The 15000-nt window shown below is 42.2% G+C and overlaps 1 protein-coding gene across 3 annotated transcripts in view; it reads left to right on the plus strand.

Moving 5' to 3' along the window:
* The first annotated feature begins 6300 nt into the window (after positions 1-6300).
* col15a1b (collagen, type XV, alpha 1b) overlaps positions 6301-15000 on the plus strand; it is a 36717-nt gene continuing 28017 nt past the window's right edge. For all 3 annotated transcript variants that reach the window (XM_030074642.1, XM_030074644.1, XM_030074643.1), the window contains exons 1-4: positions 6301-6958; positions 11592-11779; positions 13382-13591; positions 14308-14460. In XM_030074642.1, the coding sequence (XP_029930502.1) occupies positions 6604-6958; positions 11592-11779; positions 13382-13591; positions 14308-14460 (906 nt within the window). In that variant the 5' untranslated portion in view covers positions 6301-6603. The remainder of the gene's footprint in view (positions 6959-11591; positions 11780-13381; positions 13592-14307; positions 14461-15000) is intronic.

A 15000-nucleotide genomic window follows, 5' to 3' on the forward strand; every position in this document is an offset into this window, starting at 1 on the left:
TAAGACAAATAATGTAACAGCTACAACAGTGTAATAAGTTCAGAAAAGTGCATCTCTTCACTGTAAAGCAGCATCACAAACCAAGGCTAGACAGCACTTACATCATATCATGATATTAATATATCTATAATCCCGGATGATATCTAGTCTTATATCATGATATCAGTATAATATTCATATATTGCCCAGCCCTACCCAGAACCCCTTTGAGGAGTCCAAGGAATTTGTGAACCCCCAGTGTAAAGCATCCTCGATACATGGGACTGTATTACTTCTTATGGCCACATGGTGGCACCAGAGGTCTAGTCAGTGTTGTAGGAGCAAGCTGAGCTGAATTCACTCTTAGTTGACATCTTCAAATTAACAACACTAAAAAAAAAAAAAAAAAAATCCTCATTCATTGGAAGGTGATTACTCTGATGTAAAACAATGGAGGGTGAGCTCTGTGATATTAGCAAACAAACTCCGCTTCATTCTGCTCTTGTTTTTTGCTTGAGCCACAATTAAACAATGGGTAAGAAGAATCCAAAAGATATATTTTGTCAAAGATCTGATCTCCCTGTGGCTGTCTAAACAAAGGAAAGCCACATAGTATCCTGTCTGAATCTCAACAGCTCAGATCTGACTTGCCAATGATCTGAATCTGTTTATGCCTGGAAGGAAATGTACAAAAATACATCACTGTATTTGTTTAGCAATGGGTCATGCTGTTATGGTTGTACTTTGGTCCTGCTGCAACACTGTTAAGTCCTGATTGCTTTGAAGTTGGCTGGAATCTGAGCACTGTGCATGATAAAAAAAAAAAAGATATTACAGGCTAAGATTAAAGAATATATTTTTAGATTTAAGTTACTGATGCATAGGGAACTAATAACTTATCAGAATAAGCCTGCAGCAGTGTGGCCTTCTTATGTGTAGTTTGCAACTTGATGCCACAACTCTCCCAAACGGAACAACCAAACGGGATGAAGAGCAAAGATTGTTTTATTACAAAAATTATATCACACCATATACATGCATCTTTACCTTAGGCAAAATATAAAATAAAAACAGGAGACATTATATAAGGGTGGCTTTGTCATGCAAGGGTTTGTCTCACTTCAGATGAAAGAAGTGAAACTGACTTGGGAATCTGAATCTCCATTTCCCATGAATACAATTTGACTGGTCTTGTGATTCCTCATCTGTCTCCTGCAACCACCTCCATGGTTATTTCTGGGAATAAATTCATAGCATCCCCGTGTGATTGGCTGTGACAGTAAACCAATTAGAGTTTATTGTCAGGGTGGTTGCTAGGTAGAGCGGGAAGTGAGAGAGAGGTGAAAGGTGACGGGGTTACTCTTCCTGGAATCCAGAGGCCCTAATGGGGTCACCCCATGCAGAAAGCAAAAGGTTTTGGAAATAATCGTAAGAATGTGCTCACTGTCCCCTTTGTGGCCACTTTTCTTGTTCAAGTCGTAGTCATACACCGTGATGCGTAATGTGTGCAACATATGCCACTTTTTCAATTCTTCACATCTGTTCATTCCTTTATCCCCTCAAACATGACCATGGGTCTCAGTTTGGAAGGCAAAGGCTTAATCAGGTGTGTCCTTTGGCCTCTTTCACCTTCAGAATCTGCTTTTATCACCCGGGCCACAAAACCTCGACCTAACATCCCCCAAAAATTCCACATAAATTTGCAAATACCAGCACCAACTGTGTTTTAACTTTTTAAGACATAAATAATGCGTTAACACTGACAGGCAACAATTGCAACCCCAGCTATTAAAAGAGAGTGGTACCTATTGCCTAGCAACATAATTTACCTAGTAATTAAAGACATAATCAGTTTTAGACATTCTTGAGTATTCCATTATGTGACCAGTACTATATAAAGGACTAAACCATTACTTAAAGGATATGTTCAATATTTTTCAGCCTAGGCCATAGCAAAATGTTGACTTCTGTCATTTCTAGCTATATGTAGTGCAGCTTTACTACTATGCAAGCTTTACTGACAAGAGGCCACTTTTCTGCAGCATCTTGGTAGCTATCATTATCAGCCTCAAAACTCTCAGTAGACTAGAGTCACATGTGTCTATTCAATTTTTCCATCTGGTCAAATATTAATATCTACTGAAAATCTGCAGTCCATTACTGTGTTTGGACCCTTTTTTAACAACAGTATGTCCCAAAGATTCGTAAACTTCCGCAGAGTACGATAGAGAGCAGTTTGTAAACCTGTCCGTAAGTCTGAGTCAGTAGGTTAAATGCTAAATAAAACCTGTTTGTTGACTTTTTTGGTGGAAATTTATAGATGTTTTTGACTATAGGACTCTAAGTTTCCTAAGGACATTCTAAGTTTTATAAAGCCTGCACTAAAGCTAGCAGTGAGTTTGGGCAATGTCCAATCAGAAATGATGGGAATCAACATTTTAATACAACTTTAGTTTAAAAAAAAAAAAAAAAAAGCCAAAACACTTCTTTAAATTGTTACTGGTCATTATGTACCCTAAGAACGTGAATATTTTTAGTGACAGTAAGGTCTATACAGTAATCGAGGATCTTACCAGTACAACTCCTAACTCGTACTGTCAGAAGTGACCCCAGGCCTTGGTTTGGGGCCACCAGGGTAAGACCTTGAGGCCTGTAGGGCTCAGAGAGAGGGGCCAGTGGCTGTTGGCAGCTGTTGTATGACATGCCAGGGACCAGTGGTATGGACAGTCAGCACTCTTCCTCGTGGCCCTCTACCTGACCCCTTCTCACCCCTCTTCACCCATTGCACCCAACCACCAACCCCTGCCTTAGCTAATCCAGGTCTAATAAGGACTTTCCCTGGGGGGTTTCCTCCCGTTAACTCTTAAACCCATCATCTGCTCCATTAGAGACCCCCACCACCTCCCCCACCACCCACCCCACACCACCCCAAACCCTACCCTGTTGCACCCATAAATGTTCACATCAAGTGTGTTTTAGCAAGCCTGGCTCCCAGGACCTGATCAGTCTTTACTGTCAGATGAATGCTTGCACCTTGCACCTTGGGACAACAAAAGGAAATCTATACATCTGAACAGTTCCTCTTTGTGGGCCGAGCAACAGTGCAACAATAATTTGACATGCATGGACAGAAAGTAACAATAGCAACAATGACTTCAGTGGATGCCATCGTCTGCATCCATCGCTGACCCCATTCTTCTTATTGCTCTCTGCCAGCTTAACATGTAGTCTCTCTGAAGCCCCTTCCTGCTGTTACACCTTGTATCACTACCCTGCAGAAACTATCCCAGCAGCCACAAACGCATCAGCAGGACAGACAGGGAATCAGAAGTGGGAGGGCACCACATAGCAACAATTTGATCAAGGTTTTCCACTCTAAATGTCTAAAATGTATAATTGACTGTTTTTTTAGGAGTATGTTGATTGCTGTGTAGATGTTGAACAATTTGTCCACTTTTGAACTTTTTGTAGAAGAGGTATAGCTGAGGTCGAAATGAAAGAGAAGCAAAGTCCTCAACAAGTTAGCTTCTGCACATCGAGAGCCTCACACTGCAGTGTTGCTGAAATCAGACGTTATCTCAGATGTGTTGCTTAAACAAATAAGCCTTATTCGACCTAGTTTGACCTAGTTTTGGTGTTAGAGCGTCCTTATTTTTTCAAAAAGTGCTGACGGAAATAGCCACAAGTGGTCTAAAAATTGCAGCCCATCAACCAAGCAGCTTGACTGTGAATGCTCTACTACCAGGTGATTTAGGGCGGGCTCTAATTGTATCTGTGTATTGATTTTGTTCTGCTACAATGTTTTGAACAGGCAAATCATGTATTTTTGTTGATTTGATGTTGAATGTGTTTGAGTGTGTTTGTCTGTGTGCTTGCTCTGAGATGGATCGACGATCTTTGATGATAATGTTAATTTATTTTGAAATGGGTTTAATTTCTCAATCATTCCATTGAAAAGTGGACACACTGCTGTAAAATAAGCCAGTCAAGAAAACTTATTTCCCTGTTAGTTTGGCTTGTCTTCTCCCGTTCACTATCACTTTCTAGAGTTTGAGCCTGAGTGGAAGATTTGAGCTCAGTCCAGCTCCCAAAATATATTTTGTATTCTGAGCCAACCCCAAGGGCCAATGGATTTAAGTAAAACCCCAAATTTCACCGGCAGTGTTGTTTCAACTAATTGAGACTGAGCTATAAGGTGACAAGCCTGCTGTGTCTCATTGGGCTCCATTAGTTTTGACTGTCAGGCTAGATTAAATTGGCAATATTTAAACAAACAACATCGGCAAATTGGGTCATCACAGGAAATATATATCACAGAGAACAGCATATACTGTAGATAAGCCTAAAACAAAGACAGAATACTGAAGATAAAAAAGACCATAGCAACTGAACATACTGACTGAAGAAACAAATACAAACATGGATACATAAAGATACAGTTGCAAGTTGAATTGCAAGACACATATATACAGAAATTCATCCAGAACAGGAAATGCCACTTGATTGCATTTAAAGATATGAATGTGCGCAAAAAATATTTGCAAAATGTGCATGAGCGCATTGTTAGCACATAAACATAGGCGGTGTCTCAGACACCTTGATTAATGGCCTGGCTGTGTAAATAATTATCAAAATTGCATTGCACTCTGTCAGGAACCTTAGAAAATCATGATCCGGTCTTATCTGTGCCCTTTACTCTGGTGCTCATGCTCGTTAAGGACATGTGAAGAAATAGCTGAATATGAGCAGTCCATATTTTTGTTATTATTTTGTTTTGCTGGGCTTTGCAACCATGAGGGATGCCTGCATTCATATCCATGCACGCATAAATCCTTGTGTTTTGGGTTCTTTTCATGCAGTTGACACAGATTACCTTTTGCTGCCAACAAACAGCACCACAGGTCTATTCAAAGCGGATCAAGAAGTCTGTTCTCAGGCATCTGGGTGCAGTTATTTGGCACCGCCTGAGTTCAGATGGCATTTGTATTTACTTGGTTGTCAGGGAGGAAAACGCTGCAGAGTTCATATAAGCCGTACAAACAAGGTTGGTTGTGAATGTTCCCCTAATGTTCGAGTGCTAGTCTCAGCCTGAACCACCACTATCATCCAAGGCTTCACCCTCAGCAGAACTCTAACCCTCGTCCTGGACCTCAACAAACATTTGGAGGGACACAATACAGCAGAACAGGCCTCCCTTTGTCATCATCAATACGGGGCCTCCCTCTCCCTCCCGCTCTCTTGCAATATCTCTCTCTCTCTCTCTCTGATCAGTGAGCTGTGGCACCTCAGAGCTCTGGTCCTGTTTTTGATTTATTTTCTCTGTCTCTCAACCCAAAAAGTCTAAACACTTTAGAAATTCTCAGCTGTTTTATTTAGTTAATTGAAGTTGTTTTAACAGACAGTTGGTGCCCTTAAATATATTTTCCTATGGAGAGATAATCTGCAGTACACCTAATATCAGTAAAATATGGACACTGATAACATGATGCTGCAGGAAATTCACCCAACATGTGAAGTTGTGCACTTCTGATGTCCAAGCAGAACTACAGAGGTGCCATATCTTATCCATTTACACGCTCTTTGGTGTAGATTTTTGCACCTTTTTTCACTTTTGCACCTGACATAATCAGGAGCAAAAATCTTTATACTGTTGTTCCACTTCTTTAAAATGACCCATATGTGTGAACTAGTTTGTTTTTGTCTCTACCTTTTGAACCCATGCACATGCTTCAAACATCCAAAATTATAGGACATTTTAGCTGCACTTCTTTTATTACTTGACCTTGAATCTTTTATAGTCCAACTTACTTGCTATTAAAAAGCATGAACAGAGCTGTTTTGCTTAATTTATTGAGTTATTTAAATGCATCTCCATATCTCAATCATAAATGCACGTTACCCTCAATCTGTGTCTGTTGCTTGACATGAGGGGCCATTTGCCTGGGATGAGGGGGGACCTGAAAGACCACAATGACTCTGATCTCGAAAGCACGCACACACACACACACACACACACACACACACACACACACACAAACGGGAGAGGGGAGGAGACGAGAGGGAGGAGAGGAGGAGGGAGGAGGGAGGAGTAGTGAGCTAACTCTCTAATCTGCCTTTTTGAGAGAGGGAGGGAGGGATGGAGGGTGAAAAGAGAGAAAATCAAGTTTGCTCTGTTGTAGAATGGCAGAGGAGGGGGAGTCAGTAATTACACAGGGAGAGAGAAGGGGAGGAAGATAGTGAGAGAGAGAGAGAGAGAGAGAGAGAGGGAGAGAGAGAGAGAGATGTCAGGGAGTCAAACAGAACGAAAGGGAAGGAGAAAGGAGGGAGCATAACAAGAGAAGACAAGAAGAGAAAGGGAGAAGTGCTGAAGAAGATCTGTGGCTGCAGAGAGGACAGCGGGGCGCAGAAGAGTTTGTGCAGATTGTTTTTTGGAACAGTTCACTTACTCCTGTATAGTCACTGGACTCGAACTGTACGTGAAAGTTTGCGCCTGGAATGCTGTGTGCATCTTCTTATAGCAGGACTTAGTGCTGTGTGTTGGCCGCATGCCAGTGTGCATGGTGTAGAAGTTAATAGCTGGCTCGGTGTGTGTCTGCGCGTGTTTGTGTGAGAATAAGAGGCGGGATGGGAGCCCTTCGCCTCTCCCTCGCCCTCCTCTTGCTCCTCTCGTCTCCCACTCAAGCCCAGTGGTGGAACTTCTTCTGGGGGGGCCCTGAAGCCGGCTCTGACTCCTCTCCTCCCTCCGTTCCTCCCTCCACCTCTCCCTCCTTCACGTCCCTGGACCTCCCTGTCAGCACAACGGAGCCGGCAGTAATGGAAGGTAGCACCCAGAGAGAGGGGCCCACCCCGGCCCCTCCTACGCCCAGCCTCAGTGCATCCATCCCTGGCCGCAGCACGGCAAAGCCTGGGGCACCAGGTGGAGTCACCCAAGACGGCAAAGCCAAGGCCCGAATCAAACCTCTGAAACATTGGAAGAATGGTGAGTCTCACAGGGGTGTTGAGGAAGAGGAGGAGAAGAAAAAGAGCAGGTGAAAGGTGTACAGTAGGTTTTGTGTTAACACTTGCAGCTCAGAGTGGGTTGTATGTGGAAACCAGTTCAACCTGATCAGTCCCTGCCACAGCCAAATTTTCCATTAAACCTCTGCAACCCTGCCAGTCCCATCAGTAGGTTTGTCATTGCTGTGTGGACCAGCTTTGTTCTGTGCTGTTGAATTTTAGGGAAATGCATATAAAATTATGCATAAGACATCTAGATATTTTCTATTGGATGAAATTTGCAGCCATAAAACAGTAGCATCTTGGTTTTGAATATTTCACTTAGTATTAGTCTGGTGTAGCATCATTGAATATCTGAAACCAGCAGGTACAGAATAATAATAATAATAATTTTTCTTACTTTGAAGCTTCTCAAGGGACATTTTAAGGGAAAATCTGGATTAAAGTATAAAAATATAAAATGTATGACATTGGAGAGCCAGTGCATTTTTTTTTGACTGAATGAAGAGGAAAAGTTGTTCTTGGTTGTCAAGTGGCAAATTAGTCTACGGACACATACCAAGGCATTGCACCCCCCACTTGTTAACACAAATTAGAATGGAGATGTTGAAAAGACATTGGCCCCCTTTATTAAAATATGAAGAAATCAACCTCTTCCCACCCTCATGCGAGGCATCCTTCAAACTGCCTCTCGTGTTTTGCATCATCTCCCAGGCACCTCTGTGGCTGTTTTTCTCCGCCCCGCTGATCTGTGTGTGTGTCATGGTCACGTCCCGCTGTGCCGTGTGTTTTATGCTACTTCATCTCTCTGAGTCCAGGGAGGGCGAGCTGAGCAGCGTGAGGCTTTTGTGTGGCATCGGCAGGGTCACAGTGGCTTTAAAAGGTTATGCATTACAGCGTGTGGAGGGGGTGGAGGGAAGGGGGTTGATAATATTGGTTGGAGAAGTCGCCACAAGCTGATAAGAGGCCACCATGACTAGGATTAGGGCCAGGAGGAGGGAGTGGAAAAAGTTGTTGACTGGCAGTGAATGAATGACTTAAGGATTAATGACTGTTTGAGTGTTTGTTTACTGAATCACTGAATGAATGAAGCAATGAATGAATGGATTACCGACAACATAAACAAGTGACTATATATAAGACCTGGAGACAATTAATCACTTAACACATTGAATTATTAACCGACTGCAGGCAAAAAAAAATCCCTTTCCATAGAGCGAGTTACATAAAATCTCTTTCAGCATCTACCTTAACTAGATCTCAGCATCCACTGCTACCCACAGGTAAATCCATATCACATGGTATCGTTAGAATGAGATTAAGCCGTAGGACTTGCTGAGAGTGTTGTTACACAGCTGTGTGTGTGTGTCCAAATATAGTGTCCACAGCTTTTTTCCTGCTTGTTTCACTCGACCCCCAAAAAATTCAGATTGAGTTTAATAACCGGTGTTGCGTCCACTTTGAGACTGCCACAGTTTTGCTGCCTCCTGGTACATTTCTCACAGTGTATGTTTTGCCACCTCGCACCTTATGAGAGCTTTGCACAGTAATAACAGTGTCAACATGCTCTTTCAGTGTCTGGAAATGGCTGCCGTCCAAGTGGACCAGTAATCACCTCTAGCTTTCCATTGCCAAGGCATTCACAGACCAGATTCCAGCTGTAATCTTGGTCATTATTTTCAGATATCCATATTATTGCGCAGTTGTTTCACATGGCGTCCAGATATACTGTACTTGCACAGCAGCAGAAAATCTGAACACATGTAATGTGCTGTGTAAATGGGGCCTTTTTATCACTGGGTCAGCAAAGCAAAACAGCCCGATTTGGGCAAATGCTCAAATGTTTTGTTAAATGTCAGCCTTTCCCCACTCCAGTCACTAACCCGTCCTGAGTCCATTCAAATCTGTGGGGAATTTCGGCAAGCTGGATTACCCAGTTATTCACCCCCCTACCCCCCAAAAAATGTGAAAAAGAATTAAATCTAATTCTAGATTTTCAAATAAATCTGTCAAAATCAGCTTGGGCCTAGTTCTCACATTATGAACAGCATTTATTTGTATATTTGCAGATACTTATTACTGTTTGTTTTCATCTCGATTGCTAATTGCTCACTGTGCTTACTGTGTTTCCCAGAACTCACTTGGAATTCCTGTTGTTTGTGTACAATCAGATCTTTTTTTTCCTTGTATGTTCCACTGATGAAGTCTCAGTGAGTGGTGCTCGCTGATGTGTTCTATGACTCGGTGATAGAGAGTAGCAAAACTGACACTTATTTATTTCAGAAGGTCAGAGATGATTACTTGATTGGGTATATTTTGGTGTTTAAACTTATCTAAATTGTTGCCAGATCTTTCTTTGTGCCTTTCAAGTGGCTTATAGTGAGGGGTGTAGTGATGAGGTGGGTACACTAATGTGTAGGTGGGAGGATCACTGAGGATGAAGTGGGTATATTCTCCTATATATTTCAGTGGCTATTTGGCTGACAGGTGGGTATACACTAAATTGTAAATTGAATACCCTCCACTGCACCACTCTGTAAAGAGACAGTAATCTGAATGATCTGTCCTGCTTCACTCCTGGCTGCAATAAAACGTTCAAGTCAACAATCGGGTCGTAACTTGAGTTTTCTCAGAGCAGTGTCTTGTCTGTTCCCTTCAGTCATTACAGGGCACTAATGACTCTGTACATCTGGACTGGAGGTGTTGAGGCTTGGAGACTCTGTGTGTGTGTGTGTGTGTGTGTGTGTGTGTGTGTGTGTGTGTGTGTGTGCGCACATCTTGAATGCCCACCTCACCACCTGTACTTGAACGCCAATAAACGTGTAAATTCTCCACTTGCTGTGTGTGTACAATAAGTGCTGAGGGGTTGGACACAGAAGCCTCGCTCACACACACACACACACACACACACACACACACACACACACACACACACACACACACACACACACACACACACATCACACACACCAGGCCCTTTAATCTGGTATGTTTCCAGTTGGTCAGACTGATGAATTAGAGACTCCCACACATTGACCTGTCTGGTCTGGTCTGGGGCTTGTGTGTGTCCGTGTGGGTGAGATGTGCGTGAGTGTGTGTGTGTGTGTGTGTGTGTGAGTGTGTGTGTGACAGAGATATAAGTCCCAGGGGAATGTCTAAGTGAGAGTTTGTCGCCACGGGAGACGGGCTCCATAGTGGGGGGAACTGGGGGAATGTGAAGCCATCTCTTTACACACACACACACACACTAATTGCAGGCCGTTGTCTGTGCATTGCTGATGCGGAGGATTATGTCTGCACAAGGCAGGGCAGCGAGGCGTAGGCAGAGTCTGGTCCAAATCATGTCAAATTAACGTCCCGCCATGCTGATTCACAAAGGAAGTTTGTCTCCGATGCGTAGCCGCAGTGCACAGGTAGAGGACAACACCGGGGAACAAACATGTCTGCGGGGTGTGAGGTGGGACGTCAGGAGCTGCTGGAACGGCTTCAGTGATGGGTCTCGCATTTCCACCTGACATTGAAGTGCACGCATGCAATAAACTTGTATTTATCTTTCCTCATCTGTAATTTTCATGTGTTTTTTATAAATGACAGTCAACACTTGGTCTTTCCCCAACCACTTGTGCTCTTGACAAACGATCCCGACAAGTGTGCTGCTATCCTCTTTGACTCCGCCACTCCCACATGTGGGTTTGTCATGGCTGTGCAGCAGAGCTTTGTTCAAACCAAAAACTTTATTTTAAATTACAGTGGAGATCCTAGATCCCAAATATGTCCGCTGAATTACAGGGAAATATGTATAAAATGATGTGCAAGACATCTAGATGTTTTGTATTTGATCTAGACTATTTGCTGCAGCCATAAAATAATAGTTTTGAATATTTCACACAATGCAAGTGTGATGTAGCTTTAAGGAGGGTACTTTTTTCTATATTGTCATAAAATATGGGGAAAAAATGTTCTCAGATAGTTTAAGAGGTTAATTTTTCTTGAGCTTTCTGGTTGCATCTGCAAAGAATGACAGACTTGCCAAGCCTCATACAGGCTGTTTTTAGTCAAATTACTGTACATGCCAACAATTTGGTTGATTTAAAGATATTTCACTCACAATATCACAAAACAATGAATAAAATCTTTCAACACAAAATGTATAAAATAGTGTTGCTTCTATCAAGTCATATTCATCGAAAAATCTTTGATTTTTCAATATTATGAAATTAGTAAGATGATGATCTTAAATACAAAACAAAATCACTTGCAAAGTTTTGTGTCAGTGCAAAACAGAAGCTTAGTACAAAATATAACCTGAGCTTGTTAAAGAGATCAGCAGTGTCAGGAACAGGGGTGGAGAGATGTAACAGCTTTCTTTGAGATGGCATTGCAGCATTTGGTTTGTCGAAGGTTGAGGTAAAAACAGTCTCTGGAATTTTGGTGGTGTGTGGACTGAAAGTCAGAGAGCAGATGGAGCAGCTTCTCAGCATCTCAGCAGCTCCAATAAGAAAAGGATGGAAAAAGCGGTGTCTACTTGTCTGTCTGAAACTCTTCTTATGCTTTTATTCATGTATCTTGATTCAATTTTTTCTCCTCTTTCTCTCTCCCTCTCTTTAATCACTCAGAACGAGATTCAGGAGGTCATTTGGACCTGACAGAGTTGATCGGCGTCCCCCTCCCCCCCCACGTCTCCTTCACCCCGGGCTACGAGGGTTTTCCAGCCTACAGCTTTGGACCCGACGCCAACATCGGCCGGCTCACCAGGACCTTCATCCCAGGCCCCTTCTACCGGGACTTTGCCATCATCGTGACGGTACAGCATCCTTCACTCTGGCTTTGAACGCTGAGGCCTCAAGACCAGGGATGCTTGTCTACTATAGAATCAGCATCTCCTCTGTTGTCCAAGCACATGAATTTGCATTGCTTATAGTATTCACAGAATCCATAGAATCCATGTAATTAATTTTAAGTACAGCTGAAAAGATATCCTAAAACCACAAAACCACAGTAAAATGCACAATTACCAGAAATAAGGAGTAATCAATCATTTTGTGGTTTCTTGCATTCAAAATTTGAAATGAAATATGTGAGTTTCACTCTTGCGCTCGGCCATGTCGACATGCAATCTCAAAGTCAAATTACCCCAAATCAATTCAGAGAGACAGATTTTAAATTACACTGTGACTGAAATTCTCTAAAATACATTTTAGAAACGAGTTAGGAAGTGTGCGGCCAGGATTGAATTATGCTTTGTCACCCCCTTGTGGTCTGCTGAGGAGACACATGAAAAAAGGTGGACAATTTTGTTGTCTTTTTTTCCCCTTTTTCTTTCTTTTTTGCAAAAACAGCCTTTGCTAAGAGATGAACTGAATGCTCTTTTTCTTGAAATAATATTTATTTATTTATTTATTTTGAATTTATTTATTTATTTTGAATTTATTTAGGAGTGCATCCTCATTTTTACACGTTTGAGCAGATCAGTTGGATTTGCACCCACTTTGCTTCCCATGCAGAAGTTTTCCCTGCGACAGGGACGTTCCTCTTTTCATTCACCTCTGAGGGAAATTTGGTTCCAGCCAGTTAAAACTTTTGTATTCTTCAGGCAGCAACCCAGTCACCAGAACAAAATAATGCCATTTTATGTTTCTGCAAACCAACTAATATGTTGAAATGCCTACAATTCAGAACCAAAAATCCCTTGCATTTCCACATGTGGACTTACAGCTAATGTGGTGGAAGCCTGCGGCAACAACATGCTACTGTTAATGTTAACTTGTTAGCTTCTTTAACCTCTTTCATTTGCTTTGTTAGCTTCGTTAGCCACCACAACTACTTGGTTAAGGTTAGGAAAAGGTTTGTCACCGTGGTTAAGGTAAGGGAACGCTCACAGTTAATGTTAGGAAAGGGTTATGGTTAACTAACCAGCTTGCTAGTAATAGCTAGCAAACATTAGCTAAAAACAAACACGGCTCTGACTTTACACAAGACTCAGGGAGAACATGGTGTTTTTCACTCATTTAATGTCACGTTACAAAATGTGAAAGGGTCACATTTTAGCGTATCCTTGGTTTGCAGAAACTTAAAATGCCAGAGTTTATCCTAGTGACGTGGCTAAAGATGAATATATTTTTTCCAGTGCAGTATTAAATCATTCCAGTATCCCTGTGGTACTTGTGCCATGTTCATGATACTCAGTACAGCTTACTGGTGGTTAATAGTGGCCTTATTGGTCTTTACTGTAGCGTTATGTTTTATAGTATCATTGTAATATTCCCACAGGGACTTGTAGTACAGCCTGTGATACTTAATAATGAGTTTTAGAGACATTATTGTACCTATATTAGTATAGTAATATAGTATATTCTTATCTCCTTGTATCAGGATATTAATTCTGAATTGATCTATATTGCACTAGGTGCGGCCCAGCAGTCCCAGAGGAGGGGTGCTCTTTGCCGTCACAGATACCCGTCAGAAAGTGGTGGAGCTGGGTTTGGCCCTCACTCCGGTGCGGGGTGGCCTCCAGAGCATCTTACTGTACTACACTGACAGAGAACGGGCGTCCCACAGCCACAAGGCCGCCGCCTTCCCCGTCCCAGACATGACCGACCAGTGGACCCGCTTCACGGTGAGCTCGGGTGATATCCTACACACAGAGTACATTTAGGGTCAGACCAATACGTTGGTGAATCATGCCATCCACTTTTTATGTGGCTGAGGTTCCCTGTTGACCTCTGCTATGTAAATACAGTAATGTTTATTTTCTTTGCACATTTTCTTCCTTCATATAATTAATCATTTCACTTCACAATCATACTCCCTGCCATAACACAAAATTATCCATCAGTTGCTTTAGTGTTGCACTACCACCTCATGTGGTAGAATTTTGTACTTGTTTTCAGAAAAATTATATTTGTATGACTAAATGTGAGACAAAATGACTTGCTCAGATGGACATATTTTCCAGTGATTTCAAGCCCCATTGCTGGTGTTGGTTTGTTGTTCATTGCTAAACAGTACCACTTTGTTGATAGGCCTAGAAACAAAGTCATGCCAAAACATAATTCACACATTCCACAAAAAACTTACTGAAAAAATTCCACAAATAAAACTTACTGACTTAAATTTCCAGGCTGTAGAAATATAAGTAGGCTTACAGAGACTGGGGTTAATTTGTCTGTTGCAGTCCGAGTAGTATGACATGACTGACATGCAACATAACATTTTGATCTGAAATAATCCCACTGTGGAGGGAAATACTGAAGCCAACCATCACTTCCACAACATCTGAGACAACTGATGATGGAATATTCCATGTGACGGGTGGGTTTGATATCGTGTCAGGTGGCGGTGGAGTACGACGAGGTGCGTCTCTACATGGACTGTGGCGAGGCTGAGAGGACCACCTTCCAGCGGAGGCCCGAAAGACTCACTTTCTCCAGCAACTCCGGCATTTTTGTAGCGAACGCAGGAAGCACGGGCCTTGACAAATTTGTGGTAAGTGAAAAATCTGTGTAAGTGTGTGGGCTGGCGGAGCATGAGGGACTATTTTCCTTTCTTTTTCTCCTCAATAGGGGCAAAAGAAAAAAGAGAGGGGCCTGTGTAGTCAGCATTTAACCTCAGTATCAACGCGCAGTTCGTCTTTTGGCCTTAGGGTTGATTTTTGTGTGTGTGTTTTCTGGCTTCAGTGCCAGCCGTCTCATTATCATGATAAAGAGCCGAAAGGCCGTCTGCCTTCAGTCTGTCTCTTCTGGAAACTTCCCAGCCTTCAGACTCCTTCTGAGGCAAGCCTTCATTTGGGTTTTGACCAAATGCATCCACAAACTACTGATTACCAAGGCTTTTTTTTTTATTTTATTTTTTTTATCTGTGACAATTTTGCAAGTTGCTGTACATTCAAAAAGTTACCCAGAAGAAAATATATGCTTAAGATATTTTGGACGTTGCACTACTTTCGATTTTAATTATGATTCAGGAAGTTCATCCAGGAAAGTAACCACCAATTATGTGTGACAGTGTCTGACCAACTGGTAACCA

The sequence above is a fragment of the Myripristis murdjan genome, chromosome 17, assembly GCF_902150065.1.
Source record: "Myripristis murdjan chromosome 17, fMyrMur1.1, whole genome shotgun sequence".
Classification (NCBI taxonomy): domain Eukaryota; kingdom Metazoa; phylum Chordata; class Actinopteri; order Holocentriformes; family Holocentridae; genus Myripristis; species Myripristis murdjan.